This window comes from Dasypus novemcinctus, chromosome 8 (assembly GCF_030445035.2).
Source record: "Dasypus novemcinctus isolate mDasNov1 chromosome 8, mDasNov1.1.hap2, whole genome shotgun sequence".
NCBI classification, from domain to species: Eukaryota; Metazoa; Chordata; class Mammalia; order Cingulata; family Dasypodidae; genus Dasypus; species Dasypus novemcinctus.
Window position 1 is genome coordinate 113593040 of NC_080680.1, and position 23521 is coordinate 113616560.

At 43.0% G+C, this 23521-nt stretch overlaps 1 protein-coding gene across 3 annotated transcripts in view; it reads right to left on the reverse strand.

The window, feature by feature from the left end:
- The window catches only part of RAD23B (RAD23 homolog B, nucleotide excision repair protein), a 43586-nt gene extending 38373 nt beyond the window's left edge, over nucleotides 1-5213 (reverse strand). For 2 of the 3 annotated variants that reach the window (XR_011649500.1, XM_004462365.5), the window contains exon 1: nucleotides 4727-5213. Coding sequence is in view for 1 of the 3 variants with exons in the window: in XM_004462365.5 (XP_004462422.1) it covers nucleotides 4727-4792 (66 nt within the window). In the remaining 2 variants the exon portion in view is untranslated. The remainder of the gene's footprint in view (nucleotides 1-4726) is intronic. The other variant, XM_071217079.1, reaches the window with a different exon arrangement.
- Between the last annotated feature and the right edge of the window lie 18308 nt (nucleotides 5214-23521).

Sequence of the window (23521 nt, forward strand, 5' to 3'; positions counted from 1 at the left end):
TAACTGCACGGCGAGCCAAGTACCCATGCAGAGAGCCAAGTACCCACGTGGTGAACCATATCTGCACAAGTGAGTCACTCAGCAATATGATGACGCGATTAAAGAGAAACCAAGAGAAGAGTCAAGGTGAAGCACAGTAGAGACCAGGTACTGAGGTGGTGCAATTGACAGGGAACCTTCTCTCCACACCAGAGGTCTCCAGGATCAAATCCTGGTGAATTCTAGAGGAGAAAGACAAGAAGAGAAGACAAATAGATAAAGAAGATCACATAGCAAATGGACACAACAAAAACAGAGTGGGGGCGGGAAAGGGGAAAAAAAAAACAAACTACTGTACAAGCCTCCTAAATCCCTTTCATTCTGGTGTACCCCACTGTCCATTCTCCATATAGCAGGAAAGTAATCTTAAAAATTCTACTTCTCCCCTGCTTAAAAATCCCACAAAGGGGAATTTTTTTTTTTTTTTCCTTGAAAAGCTCTGGTTTACAAAGCCCTACGTGTTCTGGGCCCTTGACTAACTGATTTCTCCCCCTCACCTACTACAGGCCTATTGCTTTATTTCCTAAAACAAACTCCAGGCCTTTGCCCTAGGGCTTCCCTACAGAAAACATTTTCCCCATCTCAGAGTGCTCATTATTATCCAGATTTCAGTTTACAAAACACCTTATTCAGAAAGATCTGGGAACACTCAATTTAAAAGTAACCACCCCATCATGCACTAGCACCTCGACTCACATGATTTTAATTCTCTACATAACACAACATTACCTGATTTTTAGGACTTTAATATTTTGACTCTTATCCCACTAAAACATAAGCATCCTGACAGGATGGCCTGGGACCTAGTTAAGTGCTCAACAAATATTCATTAAATAGATGATTCAACGCACAAACACACTACAGTGAAGGAGGACTGACTAAACAATTCACCAGAAGAATGAATTCGATTAATTGAAAAGATAATTTATTAAATGTCTACTGTGTGTCAGGCACTGAAAGAACGAAAGTCTGGCAGAGATCATACCAGATTTTCTAGGTTCTTGTATTTTCTTCTATTAATATGCCAAGAATCCTTAATTTCACCTGTGATACAGTACTTGACTATATTTAGTACTTAACATTTTAGTAACATAATATTGAAAATATAATAAACCACAATACAAACTTCACTAATAAGTGATGAGCAACAAATACTGTAAAAGGAACAAGAACTAAATCAATATTTTATAGCATATGAGTCTAAATTCAGAATAAATTATTTGTAGGACACTGTACAGCACAGTAAATATGCTATCTATAGAAATCAAAATTTCTGTACCTTTACAATCCTCTTATTTTTAACATTTAATATATATACAGCTCCGATGCCAGATTCAATAATATGATCACATTTCAGCTTTTGCTTCAAGTCTCATCTCAAATTTACTACTTTTTCCCTCAATTATTCAACGCATAAAACCAGTGCCAAGAGTTGGCAGACTGCAGAATTAAATCTATTCTTTCTCTTCCTTTTGAGTGGTACAATATTCTGCATTGTATTGCAGTTACCTCAAATTTTTTCTTTAATAAGTCTGTTTTTAATTTTTAAATTAAGAGCCTATAAACTATATGGATGTGATGATTCCCTTCTAAATCCCACATCAACAAACGTCAGAATTTTAAAGAATTTTATGAGTAGCAGTGGTTAATCCATTTACAATGCATTATATAGATTACTTCAATTTGTATGTTTTCACAGTAAATCATCTATTAAAATAGAGATCACACAAAGAACATTCTTTTAGCAGTGGTGTCCCCCCCACACATGCAACACCACCTTCTCATTTTACTTCTGTATCATTTAAATAGTTTACGAGGTGAGAGATATTACTACTGTAATAATAAAATAATTGTTTTGTATGGTATGAAATGGCTAGTTAGTGCAAAAAAGCTTTTCTACTGAAAAAAAAAAAAGGGGGGGGGGGGAAGACTTGCAGCATTCCAAAACTAGAGCAAATGAAAAATACCTTAAAACAAATCCTCTCCCCCCCCCCCCGACTTTCTGCTTACTCCCCCTCTCTATCCTCTGAGCCTGAGTTGGCCAAAAAGCTCCCAGAGGCAAAGACCACAAAGACCCACTCGTATCCCTGTGCTCTTTCAGCCACATCAGTCACACTGCCCACTCTACATTTACTTGTTCAACAAATGAACAGCTCCCTGACTTCCCTTATCTTCTTCCCCTTCACCGTTTCATTCCTTTCTGTTAGTGTTCACCTAAAGCTCAAAAGAATTTCTGTACTGGCCATTTTAAGTTACTTAATATCCTTAGTTCCTTCTAGGAAAACTCTTGGGAAAAAGGACAGTTTTGAGAAGCAAAAATAAAGGTCAGTCTCAGAGGCCAAAATCTGCTCATTTTTTATGTAGATAACCCTATAGGTCACTAAAATCCCTTTTTTCCTTTATGTTAAAACTATTTCTAATATCCTTGGTTAACTAGTTATCACAACAAATTAAAAGCAAGACACTTAGTCCGCCTAAATTATCATTTTAATTGTTCCTTTTCCTCCAAAGCGTTGTATCAAAAAAAATATTAATTAAAAACCACTATATAGAATTAAGCAAAATATTTCTCACTTACTTGAAGAACATTTCCGAAACTTAAAGCCATTAAAATGAAAATCAAGTCATTTAATGTAAATGTTCCCTATATAATTGATTAAATGTTTTAATATCTTGTCCAAACTAATGGTATTCAGATAAATGGCAACAAAAAACTGGAGAAGTCACTCTATTTAACGACTGTTTTCATAAATGAACGTATTTTCATAATCCATATAATTTAATACAGTCCCTTAGAAATAACCTGAAAAACAGCAAATATAATTAACAATCTATAAAAATGCAATTAATATTACGAACAGTTTACACGCATAAGTGCCTAAAAAATACAAATTTTATATATAACACCAATATTTGAGTGGAGCTTTTGAAAGAGTCACTGCATAACTTCAACAAACCCACACATATTGACTCCCCCCTCAAAAGACTCTTCAGTTTCAGTAATTTTAGAATTAATTCTGGATATTTCAAGCTGGTAAAGTTATTGTGGTATCTGATATTACCACAAAGAACCAAAGTCAAATTTTACATGCAACCACAACAGTGTCAAGTATTTTACACGCAACCACAACAGTGTCAAGTATTTTACACGCAACCACAAAAGTGAGGTAATAACCAAGTTTTGTCTGAAATATTAAAATAAAACAACTATGTTTTAACTTTCAAACAACTTATCAGTACACACTACGTAGTAAAGGAATATTCAGGAAGAATACGATTCTATTAACCATCTCAGCCCACAGGGTGTTACCAATTACTGAGGACACTTAAGTTTCTCACATAAAGTCGATATTTCCTGTACCTGTAAGAATATATCATCCACCATACTTCTATACATAAAGAAATATCTTGCAATCAAATCGTTTTGTGCCACAATTCCAAAAAGTTGGAAATTCTCTTATCCCATTTCTTAAAGATGTAGCAACTTTCAAAAAATTAAATGAGATAGATAAAACATAACACTGCCTTCACTGAAGTATCCACTGATTGATAATTGATTTCAAACCAATTAAATAACATTTAAGCTCACAATTCTGCAAGCCAGATATTACCCCCATCGTACAGAGGCTGAAACGGAAAGATTTGCAAGTAAATTACACAACTATAAATGGAACTAATTAACACCAAGGCCCCCATCTCCGCCAAAATAGAATCAACGTTTTAAAAATATATAGATAAGAAGAAAATTGTTGGTTTAAGTGTAGTATTATGCCAATCTTAAAAGTGTCACAACTCTAGAGCATGAACAGTAAACTTACTCGTGGCATTTTAAATTCTTGGCATAAAGTTGAATACTTCAACTCACAAATACAGAAGAAGACACAAGAATTTATCACGTGGATTTCTGAAGGGTTCAACTGCAGAAAAGATTATTTACTTTGGGGGAATGCAGGGTTCCAATACAACTCCGACAATAAGTTTGAGCCTGGATTTGAAAGGCTCTAGAACAGAGGCCTCAAAGTGCAATCGGCGTCGGGATGTGGGTTGGGTGGCGGGAGGGCGGTAGCAAACGATTCGAGATGCATCCAAACGATTCGAAATAAATCCAAATAAAACAGCTAGCAATTCGGGGGTGGGGGTGGGGCAAAGAATCCATTTTCCCCACTTTTCTCCACTCACCTCCAGCAACCACGGGAGATGGAACCCGATACCTCGTTTTCACGTCTCGCCATCTCCGGTTACCACCTCCTAGCCCTTAGCGCCTAACCAGGTCCACACACAGGAGTGGTGGCGACGCCCAGATTTCCCTCCCCCACCTGGCACCTAACCCCAGAAAGCCCGGCTCCGCTCCGGAGGCTGCCCCGCCTCCCTGCCTCCCACCCCGGGCCCCACCACCACGAGCTTCTAGGCCGAGGCCTCCCGTGCCCCGCGGGCGCGTGCTCCACGCCATCTGCCACCCGGCCGCCGCTTCCCCATCCTCCAACCACAAAGCCATCTCCGAAAGGTCTGGCCCGCCGCGCGCGGCCAGCAGCGCGGGCCCCGCCGGCGGCCGGAGCCGGCCGGCCGTCCCTCGCGCCCTCCAGGCTGCGCCGAGGCCCTCCCCGCCCGGGCTGAGGCCCGGCCCCGCGCGCCGCCGTCGCCGCCGCCCCTCGAGGCCCGTGCGCCGCCAACCCCGCGCCGCGCGTACCGTCTCCTCGGGGTCGATGTCGATCTTGAAGGTCTGCTGCTGGAGGGTCTTCAGGGTGACCTGCATGGTGCCGGCGCGCTGCTCCGCTGCAGGGCCTGCTCCGGCTGCTGGCCGCTGGGCGGGGTCTGAGGCCTGACCGGGCCCCCGGGTCGCGGCGCTCCTCGCGCACTCGGGAGGAAGGCGGTGGGGGTGGGGGCTCGTCACATTCGCCCAGCGGAGCGACCTCTCCCCGGGTCCTGGCTCCGGGCCGCGCCGCTGCCTCCGCGACTGCGGCCTATCCCGCGACCTGGGGCCGCCGTGCTTCCTCACGCGGCCGGCGCCAGCCACTGGGGCTGCAGGGGGCGCGAGGGGCTCGGAGGAATGAGCAGGGAATCCGCTAACTCACCACAGGATGGTCTCCGCCATCACCGTGACTCGCCGCGACGCGCCCCCTCCCCCACCCAAAGAAACCCGGGGATGGGGCCGGGCCGGCGGAGCGCGCAGGCGTGGGGTGCTGCGAGGCTGCGCGCTTGCGCGGTGAAGAACTCCGCCCCGGAATTGGGGGCCGGGCGAACGGCGCCTGTGGAATGTCGGGGCCGGGATCGGGCGCGCGCAGGCGCACATGGCTGGCGTCGCTCGGGCTCCCGGGGCTTCACTGTGGCGTTTGCAGCCCCAGTGTCCGGCCCGCCCGCCTCCGTCCAGGCCCCTCCCGGCCGCCGGAGTGGCGCTACGTGGAGACCCGACTAAGCGGATGCCGAGCCCTGGAGCGGGGCGTTGGAGGGTTGTGGGTCGGGGCGGAGTTTGAGTGAAAGGGTCTATGCTAACTCCATTAGCCTGCGGCACTTAGAGGCCGTAGGCTGTGGGGCTGAGCCTTTGTGGTGTGAACTGATTGCTCTACTCGGAGGGCGCAGACTCCAGCGCCAGACCGCCTGGCTTCGTAGTTTCTCTTCTCACTAGCTTCACGACTTTCGACCTTACCAGAAAGACGGATTGAAAACCGAGGTCAAGTCACTCCTTCGCAGAAATCTCTGAAGGTTCCGGTGGATGTTAGGCCCGCTCCCGCTTGGGCACCTCCTTTTGCGTTGCTCTTCCCGCGAAATGCTGTTTCCACTGATATCTGGATGGCTAGCTCTCCTGCAAATCTTCGCTCAGGTGGCTTCTTGGCAGTGAGGTCTACCCCGGCCAGTCAAAATCCAACCTTCCTCGTTCCATTATCCTCTATTTTTTTCCCATAGTATTTATCACCTAATTACTGTCTAAGGTGCATAGTTACTGTTTATCGTCTTTCTTTCTTTCTTGTAAACTCCAAACCACAGCTGAGCAAAGTTCACCGATATATCCCCAGCACCTAAGAAACATGCCTGCCCTATAGCAGGCATATAAAGATTGTGCAATTGGTGAATGTGGTTCCGGTTCCTAATCAGTAAAGTGGGGGTAATAGTATTCAACTCATTGATTGTTGGGGGAGGGGGAAGGTTGAATATTACATGTACAATCTTGGGGCTAAGAACATAACCAACATTCCCTAAGTGGCTCGCACCTGTTAGTATGCCCATTTACAGATAAGAAAACTGCAATAGAGAGACACTGAGTCATGCGCCCTAGGTCATCCAGCTAGTAGGTGGGGGATCCAGAATTCGAACCCAAGCACAATGACTCCAGACCCTGTGGTCCTGGGGATCCGGCTATCCTGCCTCTTAATAGGGGTGACTGTGGCACATCTGATGTACAATGGTCAAGTCTAAAAAACAGTTAAAGTCAGACTGCTGACTGTGTGACCGGTTGCAGATTACCTCTGTGGACCAGCATCCTCACCCATACAATGTCACTACTTGGTTTTTCATGGATCCTAAGAGCTCAGGTGTAATTCTTGCATGAGGCTTTCTTTGACAAACCTCCATTGCTTTTAACCTGGTATTTCCCCTGGTGTTTCCCCTTTCACAGCACTTATCTCACTGCCTTGTGATTAAACAGCTAATCCTCTGCTCTCTGTCCTCTTGTGTATCTACTTAGTTGCCAGGTTTTGAAATACCTCCATCCTGGACCTCTTCCCTTGGTTACAGATTGAGTTTAGCCAATTACCTACGCAATTTTTGCTTGAATATATAACAAGTCTCTAGAATTTAAAAGGGCCCACCATTGATTTCCCTCTGCCCCTCCCCCAGACTTCACAAACTACTTTTCTCCCGGTTTCCCCACCTTAGTTTACGGGGACCATCATCTACTCAGGTGGTCAAGCCATAACTCAAGTCATCATCCCTTTCCTCTACCACCACATCCAATCCATTAGCAAGTCAGGTCAAAATCTTTTCTCTGAACACTATCCCAGCTGTTTTTCACCATCTCTACAACTGTAGGCTAAATCATCATTATCTTCACCGGCTTCCCAACTGGTCTCTTTTTTTTTTGTGAGGTACCGGTGCCGGGGATTGAACCTGGGACCTCATCCATGGGAAGCCGGCAATCAACCACTGAACCATAATGGCTCTTCTGAGTCGGTTTTTTCATGTCTTTGCTTTTTGTTTGTGTATTTGTTTTGAGGAGGCACCAGGGTTGAACCCAGGACATCCCATATGGGAAGCAGGTACTCAACCACTTGAACCACCTCTGCTCCCTCTAAGTCAACTTTTACTTCCTTAGCAAGTGTTCCATGACTATAGTACTATATGATATATGTAATAATAATATATGATTAACATGGATTAAACACCCATACAAGGTAGGGACTTGTCTTAGTTTCCTAGAGCTACCATAGCAAACTACCACAACCTGGGTGACTTAAAATAAATTTATTCTCTCACAGCTCAGGAGACAGGGTTCGTTCCTTTCAGAGACACTGAGGGAGAATCTGTTCCTAGCTTCTGGTGACTGCACAGCAATTCTTATCGTTTCTTGTCCTATAGATGCCTCATTCCAATCTCTGTCTTCATTGTCACATGGTCCTCTCTCTGTCTCAGTGTGTCCTTTTCTGTCTCTTATAAGGACACTCTTATTAGGTTCCAGGCCAACCCTCTTCCAGTATGATCTCATCTTGATTACTTTAATTACATCAGCAAAGATCCTGTTTCCGAATAAGGTTACGTTCTCCTCTTCCAGGAAGACATGAATTTTGGGGGAGTACGTTATCCAACCCACAGCAGCACCATTCTAGACAATCTGTATGGATAATCTCATTTAATCCCTAAAGCTCTATGAGGTACAACCTTGTCCTGGTTTAAAATTTTCATGGCCCTACCTGAAATTATTTTTAACTTGTTTATTGTCTGTCTCACATTACTACCTCTTGCCCCATGACTGCTGTCTGGGAAGAGGAACTCACTGTTTTATTCATGACTATCCCTAGCACCTTTTACAGTGCCTTGAACATAGCAGGTGCTCAATAAACATGCTAATAGGGGAGTGGGTGCAGCTCAGTGTTTGAGCACCTGCTTTCCATGTACGAGGTCCTGGGGTCAATCCCTGGTACCTCCTAAAAACAAACAAAAATAAATAAATAAACATATGCTAATAGACTCCCAACAAAACTGTCCACTCCAGGAGGCCAGGCATTGTATCAATCTTGTTCCTCTTGGTGTTTTCAGACGGTAGCACAGTGTGGGTGCTTGATATATGGTTGTTGGAAACATCAAGTGGTTTTAGTTCTAATTCACAACAGTTGTAAGAAAATCTGTGAAAAGTTTTAAAAACTGGAATATGCTGTATAGAGTTATTGTAATATTAAATCTTTTAAAGTTTTACTCAACAGCATTTTCCAAAATACAGTGTTAAGATAGAAAGTTTTTATTTTTGAATTTCTGGAAAATTTACACCCCAGACATACCTACTCTTGACCCAGTGACACAGGTTGGACAGACTATGCCTTCTCATGAGATGTATTTTACCTAAACCCAGAGTCCCTCAAGTCATATGCTAGGACCCTCTCTATCAAAGGCTGCTGAGGTGAGGTGGCTCGTGAGCAAGACCCTGCAAGATAGGCCTCAAGACTTTTCTAGAGCTCTTGGGCAAAGATGAAAAAAATGGGAGATTTTGATTATAATTACTTGGCACCAAGACAGGGAATTTTGCCTACATTTTTGGAAATTAGTCAAATGATTTCTGGGAAGAGGATGATCAAACAGAGTTGCAGCAGCAGGCTGACTTGAGGAAATACTAGGTTGAAAAGACAAGACTTTAAACAATTCATTCAACAAATAGCTAGTGAGACTCTCTTCATGCCAGGAACCATTTGTTCTAAGTGCTGGGGATACAGTAGTGTGATGGGTTAAATCTTTTTGTGGATCCCAGAAAAGATTGTGTTCTTGAAGCTAATCCATTCCTGTGGATGTCAGACCCATTAGGTCAGATTCATTTGGGGGGCCTTGACTGGATTACTTCAGTGAGGGATGACCCAGGGTGTTTCTTGGTCCTTTTGCTGGATTCCTTTATAAATGGAAGACTGAAAGCAGAAACAGAAGGAACCCAGGAGCTCAGGAATCCAGGAGAGAGGAAGCCACTGACGGAGCAGCCAGGAGCTGAAAGCAAAGAGATCCAGAAAAGAAGCAGATGCTTTCATGTGCCCAGCCAATGGAAGGTGTTCAGGATCACCAGTAACCGACAGTTGGTGATACAGCATCTATGATAATGCCTTGATTTAGACTCTTTCACAGCCTCAGAACTGTAAGCTTTTAACCTAATAAATTCCCAATATAAAAGCCAACACATTTCTGGTATTGCTCCCAGCATCTTTTAGCAAACTAAAACAAGTAGGGAACAAAACAAAGTCTCTGCCTTCATGGAGCTTAAATTTTAGTGGGATAATAAAGCAGACTTGGCCCACTGGTTCAGGCGTCTGTCTACCACATGGCAGGTCTGCAGTTCGAACCCCGGGCCTCCTTGACCCATGTGGAGCTGGCCCCCGCATAGGGGAGCCCCACGTGCAAGGAGTGCACCCCATAAGGAGAGCCGCCCAGCGCGAGAGAAAGTGCAGCCCGCCCAAGAATGGCGCCGCCCACACGGAGAGCTGACACAGCAAGATGACACAACAAAAAGAAACACAGATTCCCGGTGCCACTGATAAGGATAGAAGTGGTCACAGAAGAACACACAGCAAATGGACACAGAGCAGACAACTGGGGGGGGGGGGAGGGAGGGGAGAGAAAAAAATTTTAGTGGGATAATAAACCAATAATTACAAGAGATGTACAGTATATTAAACAAGGATAAGTTCTATTTAAGAAAGCACATGGTGGTCACTAGTGCTGGGAAAAAGAAGAGTTGCTAGACAGGATATACCAGGCATCTTTAAACTCCCTCATCATCACTCCTCACCCTTCCTTACCCAGAAATTGGTCCCAAGATTACTTGCCAATATGGACTACCTCACTTGGCCGCCTGGGACGTTCCAGCAGGATAAGAGAGTGAAGTTAGGGTGGTTATTCCATTTTGTGGCTGCCCCTACCTCTCATGGAAGGTCATTGTTCCTGGATGGTACTTCTCCACATGACTAACTCTCTTCTTCCAGATTCTGGTAACTGCTCCCCACCTCCACCCTTCAGGATTAAAAGACACTTATTTCTTTCCCTGTGTTCTCCCCCACCTCATTGTAAACAGTCTCTTTATTGAATCCTCCTTGAATAAACCTAATTTGAATGTGGCATCTCTTTTTCTGCTGAGACCTTGACCTACACATGGTTAATCCAGGAAAGTGTCTCTGAATGAAGTGACAGAGCAGAGAGAAGCAAAGAAGCCAGCAATGCAGATATCTTGGAGAAGAGAGTTCCAAATAGAACAACAATAATAGCCATATACATTCACGCTCACATAGCATTTATTATGTGCAGATAGAAAAGTCATGTGGTAAAAGCATTCTTGGCATATTAGAGGATGAGTAAGGAGGACAGGTGAAGGAACCATGGGAGGAAGGGAGAGAAGAAAGTAGGTGATGACAATAGAGAGGTAAGGAAGGATGGGCAATGCAAAGAAAACCATTGAAAAGACTGGCTCTCATTCTGAGTAACTTAGAAAGTCATCTGAAGGTTTTAAGCAAAAGGGTGGTGTGATCTGACTTCTGGTTTTTTTTAAAGACTTTATATCGTAGAGTTTTAAGATTACAGAAAAATTGCACAGAAAGTACAAAATTCCCCAATATCCCTTCCCCCCTACCCCACAGTTTCTCCTATTACTAACATTTTACATTACTGTGGTACATTTGTTTCAATTGATGATCCAATGTGTTTTTTTCTTATTTTTCCTCTTCACCCCCCACCCCCAATTGTCTGCTTTCTGTGTCCATTCACTGTATGTTCTTCTGTGTCTGATGTATCCTCATTAGGCAGCTCCAGGAACCCATCCTGGGACCTTCTGGAGTGGGAGAGAGGCAACCATTCTCTTGCTCCACCTCAGCTCCCTAGTTCGCTGAGTCTCATATTGTGTTTTCTCTGTGTCTCTCTCTCATTATGTCATTTCGCTGTGTCAGCTTTCCATGTGGGCTGCATCACTCCTGGGTGGTCTGCCCTCCTGCACGGGACTGCACTCTGCGCGGGGGCCACTCCTTGCGCGGGGGGCACCTCTGTGCGGGACAACACTCCTCGTGTGCAGCAGCGCTCTACGTGGGCCAGCTTGCCACACGGCCAAGGAGGCCCTGAGTATTAAACCCTGGACCTCTTACATGGTAGGCAGAAGCTCTATTGGTTGAGCCATATCTGCTTCCCTGATATCCAGTATTGATACATTTTTATCAGCTAGAGTCAATAGCATTTATTTAGTTCACTTTCGTGTTGTAGTTTTATGGGTTTTCATAAATGCATGACATGTATCTGCCATTATACTACTACACAGAATAGCTTCACTGCTCTAAAAACACCCTATGCTTCACCTCTTCATCCCTCCCTCCCTTCAACTCCTCCCAGCAACTGGCAAACACTGATTGATCTTTATGCTGTCTCTATACTTTTGCCTTTTCAAGAACATCACGTACTTGGAATCATATAGTATGAAGACTTTCCAGACTAGCTTCCTTCACTGAGCAAAATGTACTTTAGAGTCCTCCATGTGTTTTCATGAATTGATGGCGCATTTATTTTTATCACTAAATACTGTCTATCCCATTGTATAGCTATACCACATTTAATTTACTCATTCACCTGCTGGCGGACTCCTTGATTGTTTCCAGTTTTGGCCAGTTATGAAAACAGCTGCCATAAACATTCATGTGCAGGTTTTTGTGTGGACATAAGTTTTCAACTCATTTTGGTAAATACCCAGGAGCACAGTTGCTGGATTGTATGGTAAGCCTAAACTTAGCTATGTAATAGTGGCCAAACTATCTTGCAAAGTGACTGTGCCACTTTTCATTCCCACCAGCAGTGAATGATAGTTCCCGTTGCTCGATTTGTGTCTTGAAAGGATTACTCTAATTGCTGTGTGGAGAGCTTCCTGAGGGGTGGGCTGGGGGGCAAGAATGGTGTTAGGAGGCTCTTGAAATAATCCAGATGAGAGTGAGGACTTGTATCAGCAGAGAAGCCACACAAAAGGGAGAAAGTGTTGGAATCTGGATTTATTGAAGATAGAGCTGACAAGCTTTGCTGATGGAGTCAACGGTATGAGAAAAAGAGGCTCTCCACATAAAAGTTCACATTAGGAAACTTCGTTGGAATCCTCTGGTCCTCCTCACTGCAGGACACCATTCTATGCAGCAAATATCCTCTGAGTACCTACTCCGCACCAAGCATTGTGTTGGAGATACAAAGATGAATGGAGTCTGATTCTGGAACCAATCCAGAGAAGTGACAGTGTATGCACTTAAGCTCCTCTGTAGGCAAATTGCATGTCTAGCCATTGAGCTCTGGCCCCTTCTTCATCACTTGTTAGTCTATAGGTTATGTATGAAACACATTTTATATCAATAAAACCTCTTTCCAAATTCTATGTATTTGTAGAGTGGTGACAATTTGTTAGTAATATCAGGCTTTAAGTGCAAAAATATTCCCCATTGTAAGAAATATTCTCAACTCTCAAAGTATTTCTATGTGTTGCTATAATTGTTAAAGTAATGCGCAGCTCTTAACAACTGACTTTAATAATTCTTTTGTCTTCTAGCCTAGACTGCTGGCTTCCTCAACCTCCATGCAATCTTCCATATCCCAAATTTCTCAGCTCTAGGAACTTCTTTTTTGTTTTTTTAAGATTTTACTTTATTTATTTCTCTCCCCTTCCCCCCCTTGTCTGCTCTTTGTGTCCATTCGCTGTGTGTTCTTCTGTGTCCGCTTGCATTCTTGTCAGGCAGCACCAGGAAACTGTTGCTTTTTAGTTGCGTCTTCTTGCTGCATCAGCTCTCCGTGTATTCAGCACTGCTCCTGGGGTAGGTTGTGCTTTTATTTTTCATGCAGGGGTGGCTCTCCTTGCAAGGCACACTCCTTGCACATGGGGTACCCCTATGTGGGGACATCCCTGCATGGCATGGCACCCCTTGTGCGCAGCAACACTGCTCACAGGCCAGCTCACCGCACAGGTCAGGAGGCCCGGGGTGTGGAACCCTTGGACTCTCCAAATGGTAGGCAGACGCTGTATCAGCTGAGCCACAATTGCTTCCCTAGGAATCTCTTTTTTTTTTTTCCCTAGGAATCTCTTATTCATCATCCAGTTGCTATGTCAATCCAACTCCTCTGGTAAGCAGACACTGAAATGGAGTTAGGAGTACAAGAGGCTATTTGGTGAGTATCACCTGTGAAAGAAAAGCAGGGAGGAAGCAGGATTGGGCAAGGAAAGCCTTCAGACCCAAGGCCAATCTATTACCTGTGAAAGGAAAGCAGGAAGGAAGCAGAATTGGGCAGAGAAAGATTGAGGCTGTAATGCAGATCTGACAAAGTCTCGACCAGCCCAGTGGGGATCTGTGGAGCAAAGATTGGGTAGAAATGGTTAGACCCTAGTAGTCCTGCCATGCTCAGTGACTAGAGGCTGCCCAGGAAGAGTGTGGCCTTGGCTCAAATGCTGTGGCAGACCCCAAATGTGCTGCAGGTAAAGGCTGTCTGCTAACTGCACCCTCTTAGCTAAACAGCATGTTTTTTCTAGAAGGGAGATCTGAGTGACATATCTCCCTGACTGCTAGAGAAGTAACTTAAAAAAGAATGAAAGACAGTCTAATTCCACTGGAAGTTTTCCTCAATTGCTTCACCACAACAATTCTCTTTTCTCACACTGCACATCTGATGCATCAATAAATCATATTGGCTCCAAAATACCTTCAGAATCCAACCGAATCTCACCATCGCCGCTGCTACAGCCCCGGTCTGAGCCAATCATCTCTCACCCCCTAACAGGCCTCCCTGCTTCTACTCTTGCCTCCTTATAGTCTATTCTCAACACAACAGCCAGAGTGATCCTTGTCAAACATAAATCAGATCTGGTCACACCTGCTCAGAACTCTGTAGGAGCTCCCCACTTCAATCAATAAAACCCTACGTCCTTACCATAGCCTGGGAGCAATACATGATTTGTCTCCTCTTCCCCCTCCCTCTGTTATCTATCTGATCTCATCACATTTCCCAGAGTTCCCTCTGTTCCAGCCACACTGACCTTCTTCCTGATGCTTGAACTGGTTGGTTCATTCCCACCTGGGGTTTTTGTCATCCTTCCCTTCTGTAGATTTCTGCCATCTCCTTCACATTCTTCAGATATTTGCTCAAGTCTCACCTCAAGAAAACCTGCCTAACCCCTTACAGTAAAATGCCCAGTACTTCCTAGTCTAGCATTCACTGATGTTCCTTACCCTCTTTTCTTCCCCACACTCCATTAAACTTAATATCTTCGAGCACACGACGTATCTTATTTGTTTATTTTTTACTATTAATTTTATAGTTCAGTGTCTGTCTCCTTTGCTAGAAGACAGGGTTCTTTGTTTTGTTCACTCACATTCTTTGAACACCTGGAAGAGTGCCTGGAACAGAGAAAGCTCAATTAATAACAAAAGGAACACTTAGCCACACATTCAGAAAAGCACACTGAAACAAGGTTGTTTTAGTTTCCCATTGCTAACACAAAACTACACAATGGGTTGGCTTGACAATGGGAATTTCCTGGCTCATGGTTTTGAGGCTAGAAGGCTGGCTTCCTCCCCAGGTCAGCATTTTCTGGCCGGCTGGCAATCTTTGGGTTCCTTGGCTTCTCCATCACAAGGTAATGTACATCATGGCATCTTCCTCTTTCTCTTCCACTTTCTGTTGACTTCAGGCTTCTGGCTGCTCCTGTGGCTTTTTTTCCTATGTCCAATTTCCTTGGCTTTTAAGGACTTCAGCTATTTAGGATTAAGGCCCACCCTGTTTCCATTGGGGCGTCTTAACTAGTCACATCTCCAAAGGTCCCATTTATCAATGGGTTCACACCCACAGGGGTTGGGATCCGAACATGGCTTTTGTGGGGGACGTGCTTCAATCCCCCACAAAGGTGATATTTATATATTAAGATAAAATAATTAAGACTTAATAATGTCTAATCATATCAAAAGTATATGGAACCGATGTTTTCATAGTTTGCTGGTGAGTTGACAATTTGTTGCAACCTTTTGGAAATCCATTTAGCCATATTGGTGCTGCTTACCTTTCAGAATTTCAGCTCTTGAAAACATCAAAGGCTTGCCCATTCTGCACAAATCCCCCTGCGAATGCTTTTCTCGGCTTAGCTACCTAACTGTGACTTGGAACATGGGTTTCCTCCTGCAGCTAGTCAGCCAAGCCACTGGGGCAAAGGCCCAGCATTCGCATTTTGAATGTTTAAACAGTATCATTTACGCAACTCAACATTCCTTTTTCTGATTTGAACTGATTTTCTCATTAACTTTGCAAAAAAGAGAAAAAAATTGTTAGCAATAAATTGTGAAATAGATCTCTTGCTAAAGTTCAATATATTTAAATGCTTTTTTTTTTCCAACTCAGTGTTCTTTTTCTCATTCCAACAGGTTTCCTCATTTCCAGTTAAGACTGACTTTCACCCACGATCGATTTCCATCTACTGGCTTATGTTTTGAACTAATAATCATAGCTGGCTTTGTGTTGAAACCACTTTTATTTGTTAATTAATTTACTATCATTTATTCTTCAGTATTTATTGGGAGACAGTTATATGTCAGGCCCTATGTTGGATGAGTCTTCAAATCTCTGCCTACTCTAAGTTTGCAGAAGAAATAGACAATAATAATGTTTTTTGCTGGGTCTGAGGTATATTCAGGGAAGCCATGAGACTTATTGACTCTGGTGAAGGATAATTGATTGGCCTCATAATCTTCTTTTCATCTCTTCATTTACCTATTTTCACATCTGGTTATGTGATCTACATATTGGCAAAACATTCTGAAAATTGAGTTAGAATTAGGATAGTGTTTTCTTATAAAGTAAACTCTGAGTAAATTAGTAAGGGTCTGTGGGCTTCCTGGAAGAAACTTTATTTAGGGCATTTTTTAAAATTAAATATTTTTAAACTTTAAAAGGAAAATGTAGGGAAGTGCTTGTGGCTCAACTGATAGAGCATCCACCTACCATATGGAGGGTCCAGGGTTCTATATCCAGGGCCTCCTGACCCATGTGGTAAGCTGGCCCAAGCACAGTGCTGATGCTCAAGGAGTGCCATGCCACGCAGGGGTATCCCCTGCGTAGGGGTGCCCCATGTTCAATGAGTGAGCGCCCGCAAGGAGAGCTGCCCCACGCAAAAATGTGCAGTCCACCCAGGAGTGGCGCCGCACACATGGACAGCTGATGCAGCTGGTGATGCAACCAAAAAAGCAACACAGTTTCCCAGTGCCACATGACAAGAATGCAAGCAGACACAGAACACATAGTGAATAGATACAGAGAGCAGACAACAGAGGGGAAGGGAAGAAAAATAAATAAAATAAATCTTTAAAAAAATAATGTAGGGAATGAATGTGGCTCAAGCCTCCTACATGCAAGGTCCCTGGTTTGAGACAAACTACAAGCAAACAACAAGCAAAACAAAATGAAGAAAACAACTCAGGGAAGCTGATGTGGCTCAGTGGTTGAGTGCCAGCTTCCCATACAAAGTTCCAGGTTCATTTCCCGGTCCATGGCACCTGAAAAAAAAAAGAAAAGTGTAGGTTCCTTTTCCATGAACTCATGATTATTATTTGCATTTTGCAATATAAATCTTCCCATGTTTTGAAGAGCTGTTACACTGTGTATTATTTAAGAGGAGCCCAAAGACCCTGAGTGTTTGAAGCTTAGGTAGCAATTGTCCTACTGATAACATCCTTTCTTGCGTATTCCTTGTCTCTTGGTTGCATCATCTCACTGTGTCATCTTGTTGCGTCAGCTCGCTGCTCCAGCCCATTATGCCAGCCCATTGCACCAGCCCCGTGCACCAGCCTGTCACATCAGTTTGCTGTCTTTCGTGTCTTTTCTGTGAGGCACCAGTAAGGAATCCAGACCTTCCATGTAGTAGGTAGAAGCTCAGTCACCTGAACCACATCTGCTTCCCTGTATTAACTTTTAAACTTCACATCAATTATGCTATGACCCTGGACAAGTTCGTCTTTCTGTGTCTCAATTTCCCTCTGTGCACCTAAGAATTTCTCTATGAAAGGTACAAAGAAGTAAGAATGCTGGATAATAGAGAATGTATTTTCAGTTTAATAGACCCTACCAAAATGCTCTCTAATATTGCTATGACAATGTACATTTTTTATCAGAACTGTTTAGAATACCAGTTTTCCCCACCCTAGCCAACACATAAGAAGGTTCTGTAATTTTCATTTTTGCCAATCTGATGAGCAAACCACTCCTGCCTCTCTCTATTTTAAAAATTCAAATCCTCTGCATCCTTAAAGATGCATTCAAATGTGAAGATTTCCTTCATATTTGCTTCTTATTTCTTCTGCTTCTGAAGTTCTGTTTTTCCCCAGGAAATCATTTTTCTTTCCTCTCAATTCCCTCAGCATTTCATCCACTCAACAAATAATTATTGACCATTTATTATGTATTCTAGTGATTGCAGATAAAATTAACAAAACAGGCAGACATTTCTGCCTTTTTGGAACTTACATTCCAGTGGGGAGAGCAGGAAATAAATAAGTTCAAAACACAGAATATTGAATAGTGAGAAGTAGAAACAAATAAAGGAGATGTGGTAAGACATGGCAAGGTGGAATAGGATTGACATTTTATGTAGGATATCCAAGGAAAAATATCTAGGGAAAAGTGATTTATTTATGTCTTTCTTATAGCATTTGTCACTTTCTATTGTACATGTTCATTTTTATTACATTTAATAATTTCCTATGTTCCAGGGCCCCTTGAGAACAGCATGGCATCTTATAATCCCCTGTCCCTTACAATGAGTGCATGCATTTGATGAGTGATTGACACATTTTTTAAATGCTTTGTGTATGTGTGTGGTTACTGATCATTTTGATAAAAATCTCATTTTAAAATGCAAGGTTCTTTTAAGAGACACCAAAATTTAAATACTGTTCCATGCATAGAGGAATTGAAAATATTAGCCTTTCTGTGTCTTGATTATAGGGCCCAGCACATAATAGATATTTTTAAAAAAATGTTTCTTGAACTATGGAATTGAATGTGATTTTTTTTTTTTTTAAGATTTATTTTATTTCTCTCTCCTCCCTGGTTGTCAGTTCTCTGTGTCCATTTGCTACGTGTTCTTATTTTTGTCTGCTTCTGTTGTTGACAGCGGCATGGGAATCTGTGTCTCTTTTTGTTGCGTCACCTTGATGTGTCAGCTCTCCGTGTGTGCAGTGCCATTCCTGGGCAGGCTGCACTTTCTTTCGCGCTGGGCGGCTCTTCTTACCGGGAGGGTACTCCTTGAGCGTGGGCCTCCTCTACACAGGGGACACCCCTGCATGGCAGGGCACTCCTTGCACGCATCAGCACTGCGCATGGGCCAGCTCCACATGGGTCAAGGAGGCCTGGGGTTTGAACCGCGGACCTCCCATATGGTAGACGGATGCCCTATCCACTGGGCCAAGTCCGCTTCCCTGAACGTGTTCTTATTCTGAGGGCTTTCATTGAAAAAGAAGACATTTTTTCAAGTAGGTGATATTGACAGTATTAGAGAGGGAGGAGATAATTGTAAATATTGTATTACACAGCACATACATGTAAAAAGAGACTATGCAAGTAACAAAATTTAATTTATACAACCATTTCAAAACATATATTGGACTACTGCTTTAGAATAGATAATAAAGACCAAGAATTTATCATTTTCCTCTTTTCCAAATCTCTTTGAAATAGTCCAATAGTAATAATAATGAAAAAATAACAGCTCTTGCAAAACAAAAGTAATGTGATTGTTACACAAAAATGATCTCAATGAACCACACCTGCTGATTCATCTGCCCTCGTGTCATCCCCTCCCACACTGAGGCTGCACTTGACAACAGAGGCGGTGAGAGTGATGCCATGTCAATTTTAGATTTAAGCCAGGTGTTCTTAACTGTGAGCTTGAATTGAAATTCAAAACAAACATTATTCTTGTGTGGATGCGTTGGTGTGGGTATGATATATTTATTAAATGATACACAGTATAGTGTAGACTTAGTATGGGGTCCATGGTTTTCACCTGACTTGTAAAGGGGTCCGTGGAACACAAAATGTTAAGAACCCCTGATCTAAGCATTAAAATGGTCTGGCAGCTTTCACATTTGATCTCTTAGAAGCAGGACGAAAGGTATGAAAGTCCAACTCCCATGCTTAGAGAGACAGGGGACACCCTGGAGGACTAGAATCCCCCAGAGCATGGGGAGAGAGGCCACGTGCAGAAGCACCTTGTTGCCATGCATGTGAGAAAAGGAGGCCTCTTAGACCTTCCTGTCCAGGGCAGCCTCCAGAGAACAGCAGGCCTGGCTGTATTTGACAGTAACGATGTGAGAGACCTGAAGCGAAGCCAGGAGAGGAACGGCTCAGCTGAAACCAGCCAACACATCATGAGAGGCAATAATGAATTGTGGTTTTAAGCCACTAAGTTTTTGATGGATTGCTACACAGCTCTGGTTCTGGAAGGTCTACTGCATCTGGAAAGGAACTGACCAAAAATAGATACAGGTAGAATTTTCCTACGTGAGCTCAAGGAAGAAAATTCCAAGCTTAGAGCAGAGGTAAGGCTATCAGGAGCCAGCCCTGAGGCAATCCATGGAAGTGGGGGTGGGGAATGAACTAAAGAACTTCAGGAGGTGGGAGCTTCCACTGTGCTGGGTTTGTTTTCTAAGTAAGCCTGCTAGTAAGTTGGATGGTGAGGAGTTTGGTGGGAGCAGTGCCCCAGGTAACTTCTGCTTGCCATAATGAATTGAGTATGCCATGATAAATTCAGTATGTCAATTCTACCCTACCTTCTGTGCTCTTAGTATCTCAAGGACAGAGGCTGGAATGTTTGGCAATATTGGGTAAAGGAAAGAAAAGGAAATAATTTGGAGAATTGCTTTCAACTTCCTTGAAGGGAGTTTCCAAACTGCCTTCAGTTGAGAGGCGTAGCTGAAAGATATTCAAGGAGTAAGGTCTAGTTGTGACCAAGCGTTAAGAATTAACAAATATGAATGCTAAATCATTATATAGATGCCTTTATATTATGACTAGCCAAAGGTTAATATCTGAAATTAATGACGCTGACTAGAGTGGGTCCATTGCTTCTGGCAAGCTGGCTCTAGACTTAACCTCACCCTTGTGCATGCTTACTATTGTGATGGTAGTTCTAGATTGCGCTCACCCTTGTGTATGCTTGCTCTTGGCATGGTACCCTCTCTACCCTCCTCTGTTTAATGCCCGTATGGAAAACCTTGTGAGTGACCTCTACTCTGTACTTTCTTATCTCAGAAACTTGATCTCTGAAAATGATTGTAACTTTGTAACTCCCCCTGGTTTGGAGTTCACCCCAGCTTGTTCAACCCTTTAATATTTATTAATGAAGGAATCTATGTCCAATTCCACCCCAATTATTCATTAGCACCCTGATGTTGTAAAATATTAGAATTTATGCCCTCTGGGAGGCAGTTTTTGGGCCATCTAGGGCAACTGGCCTCCTTTGCTTGTGCAACCAAATAAAGTTTCTCTCTCTTTGAAACCCTGGGATCTCAGGAATAGGCATTAAAGATGCAAGGGGGGAAGTGGACTTGGCCCAGTGGTTAGGGCATCCGCCTACCACATGGGAGGTCCACGGTTCAAACCCTGGGCCTCCTTGACCCGTGTGGAGCTGGCCCATGTGCAGCGCTGATGCGCGCAAGGAGTGCCCTGCCACGAAGGGGTGTCCCCCGCGTAGAGGAGCCCCACGCACAAGGAGTGTGCCCCGTAAGGAGAGCCGCCCAGCGCAAAAGAAAGTGCAGCCTGCCCAGGAATGGTGCCGCACACACGGAGAGCTGACACAACAAGATGACTCAACAAAAAGAAACACAGATTCCCATGCTGCTGACAATAGAAGCGGACAAAGAAGAACAGGCAGCAAAATAGATACAGAGAACAGACAACTGGGGCCGGGGGGAAGGGGAGAGAAATAAATAAATCTTTAAAAAAAAAAAAAAGATGCAGTGGGAGAAAATAAACTGTTTTTGTTTGGTATCAATTTGGCGACTCTGGCAGGGCTTAATTTAAGATAAAGGGGTTCCTGAAGGAGTCTGACTGATCAAGGTTCTGGGGCCCCAGCAAGAGAGGTAAGCACAGTACCAAGCTTTCTGAGGCTGCTAGACCCTCTTGGTCTAAAAAAGCAATAATCAGTTGTTTGTTTTTTTTTAACTTCAAAGAGAGAAACTGTTCCAGCCTTGAGTCCAGACATTTCAGTGAATGAGAAAATGACCAAGGTAGAAGTGAATTGGGAAGTTAGGGGGTGGGTCGAATCCTCTTAAACTCCTTCCAGAATGATTGCCCTTGCTCTGACCCTTCCACCCTTCTCCTGTTTGTTTGTTGTTGTTTTTTTTTTGGGGGGGGGGGCACCGTTCTGTCTGGGGCTCAAGTCCCCACCTTAAGTTGGTCAGTTAAGTATACTTCTGAACCTTGAATCTTTCTGTTAAGTATACTCCTGAAAAGCAATATAGAATATAGGAAATATAGGAAGTGCTAAGTGTCTGTTCGTTAAATGGTGTGTGTAACTTAGGTATAGCAAATGTTCAATGTCTGTCTAAACTGCGAAATTAGTGTTTAACTGCACTAATTGCTCTAGCATTCCTAATTGTTTACTGGTTACTGAAGTTCTTTAAAATGTGAAATTCTAATTTTACTAACTTTCCTAAATATAGCCCTTTAGGCTGTATTTTGAAGGATGGGAAAATTTTATCCATGAGCTATGAAAAAGCAGAAAATAGTTTTACCTGTTACAAAGTTTGGTCTCAATATAACTTAGAATCAGGAAGAAAATGGCCCGAGTATGGTTCTAGGGGAAAAACTCTCTATTTCTATTTGACCAGGAGGACTTTCTAAGATCAGCAGCTGAGCCGGAAAAATGTCTATGCCTCTGGGAAATGCCTCTAGGAAAAGAAGAAGAATTTGTGTACATGCTTACCCCTGTCAGATTTACATATGTGGGAAAATGGTGTCACACTCTGTAAAAAAAACCCAGAGAAAATACAAAGCTTAATTATTTCAATTTGTACTTGGATTGGTATTGAGGCCTCGTGGATAACAGGAAATGAAGAGAAAATAGTGAATGAAGCAGCAGAGCAGGAAACAGATAATAAACAGAGTAAAACTGACAACCCAGGGTATGCTGGAGAGAAATGAACTGCACCACTAAAGAATTTTAAATGGAATGCTAATAGTGCTGAGGACTGGGTTAATTTGGAGCAGAAAGTAGTCCCTGAAACTCTAAACTTACAAAGGATAAGTAAAATAATGTGAGAGTCAGAAGAAAGTCCCTCCGCTTTCCTAGAAAGAATTTATACTGCCTATTGGCAATACACTAATATAGATCTGGAAAGTCCAGAAAACACCAGAGTTTTAAATAAAACTTTTATTGCACAAAATTCTCCAGATATAAGAAGGAAGCTACAGAAAATTGATGGGGACAGAATTTCCTATCTCTAGTTTAGTTAGCATTTCCTATGACGTTTATTACAGTAAGGATCGAGCTAAAGAAAACCTGCACTTTGGAAGGCGAAAGACCCTACTCAAACCAATAATAAACTGGAAACAATCAAAACAAGACTTCCTCAGAAAGGTAAGACCTCTGCGTCCAACCTTCACATCTTCAGGGGTGGGATAAATTTTAAAAATAAGAACCAATCAATATGCATATTGCAAAGAAGAAGGACATTGGAAAAGGCATTTTTCTAGCTGCCCCCGGGAAAACCCCAAGATCAGCTTTGTGAGAACCCACAGAAACCTGGAATGAATGGGCTCAGGGGGAGGGGAGCTTTACTACTGAATTAAAACCAAATATTTACAGCATTGCCTCCTAAATGTACCTCCTTGCCTTGCTAAAAATCTCTTAATCAAATAATGCCCAGATAACTTTTTCTCCAATTTATGTATATGTAAAAGTGTTTCCAAGAACAAGCTTGTGTGTTACAGGCAACACTGGTCCCAGAAGAGGTCTTAAAAGGGGTAAAAACCAGAGCTGTGGAATGACGGAAAACCTGGAGACAACCATACCATAAGAGAATTATCACTCAAATTAGTGAGTTTTATGTTTCTGTTGGTGTGTCTAACATTCTATTTGTGTCTGTTTGTTCAGTGTATATTTTCAAACCTCTGGATGGTAACATTAAATTAACAAATGAAAATTCTTAAAAGAGCTCTATTCAAATAGTTAAAAATTTAAAAAGTGCTTGTATATGTAAATGAATACTTCTGGAGTCCAATTTAGAAAAGCCAAAGAGGATGAAAAAGGTAA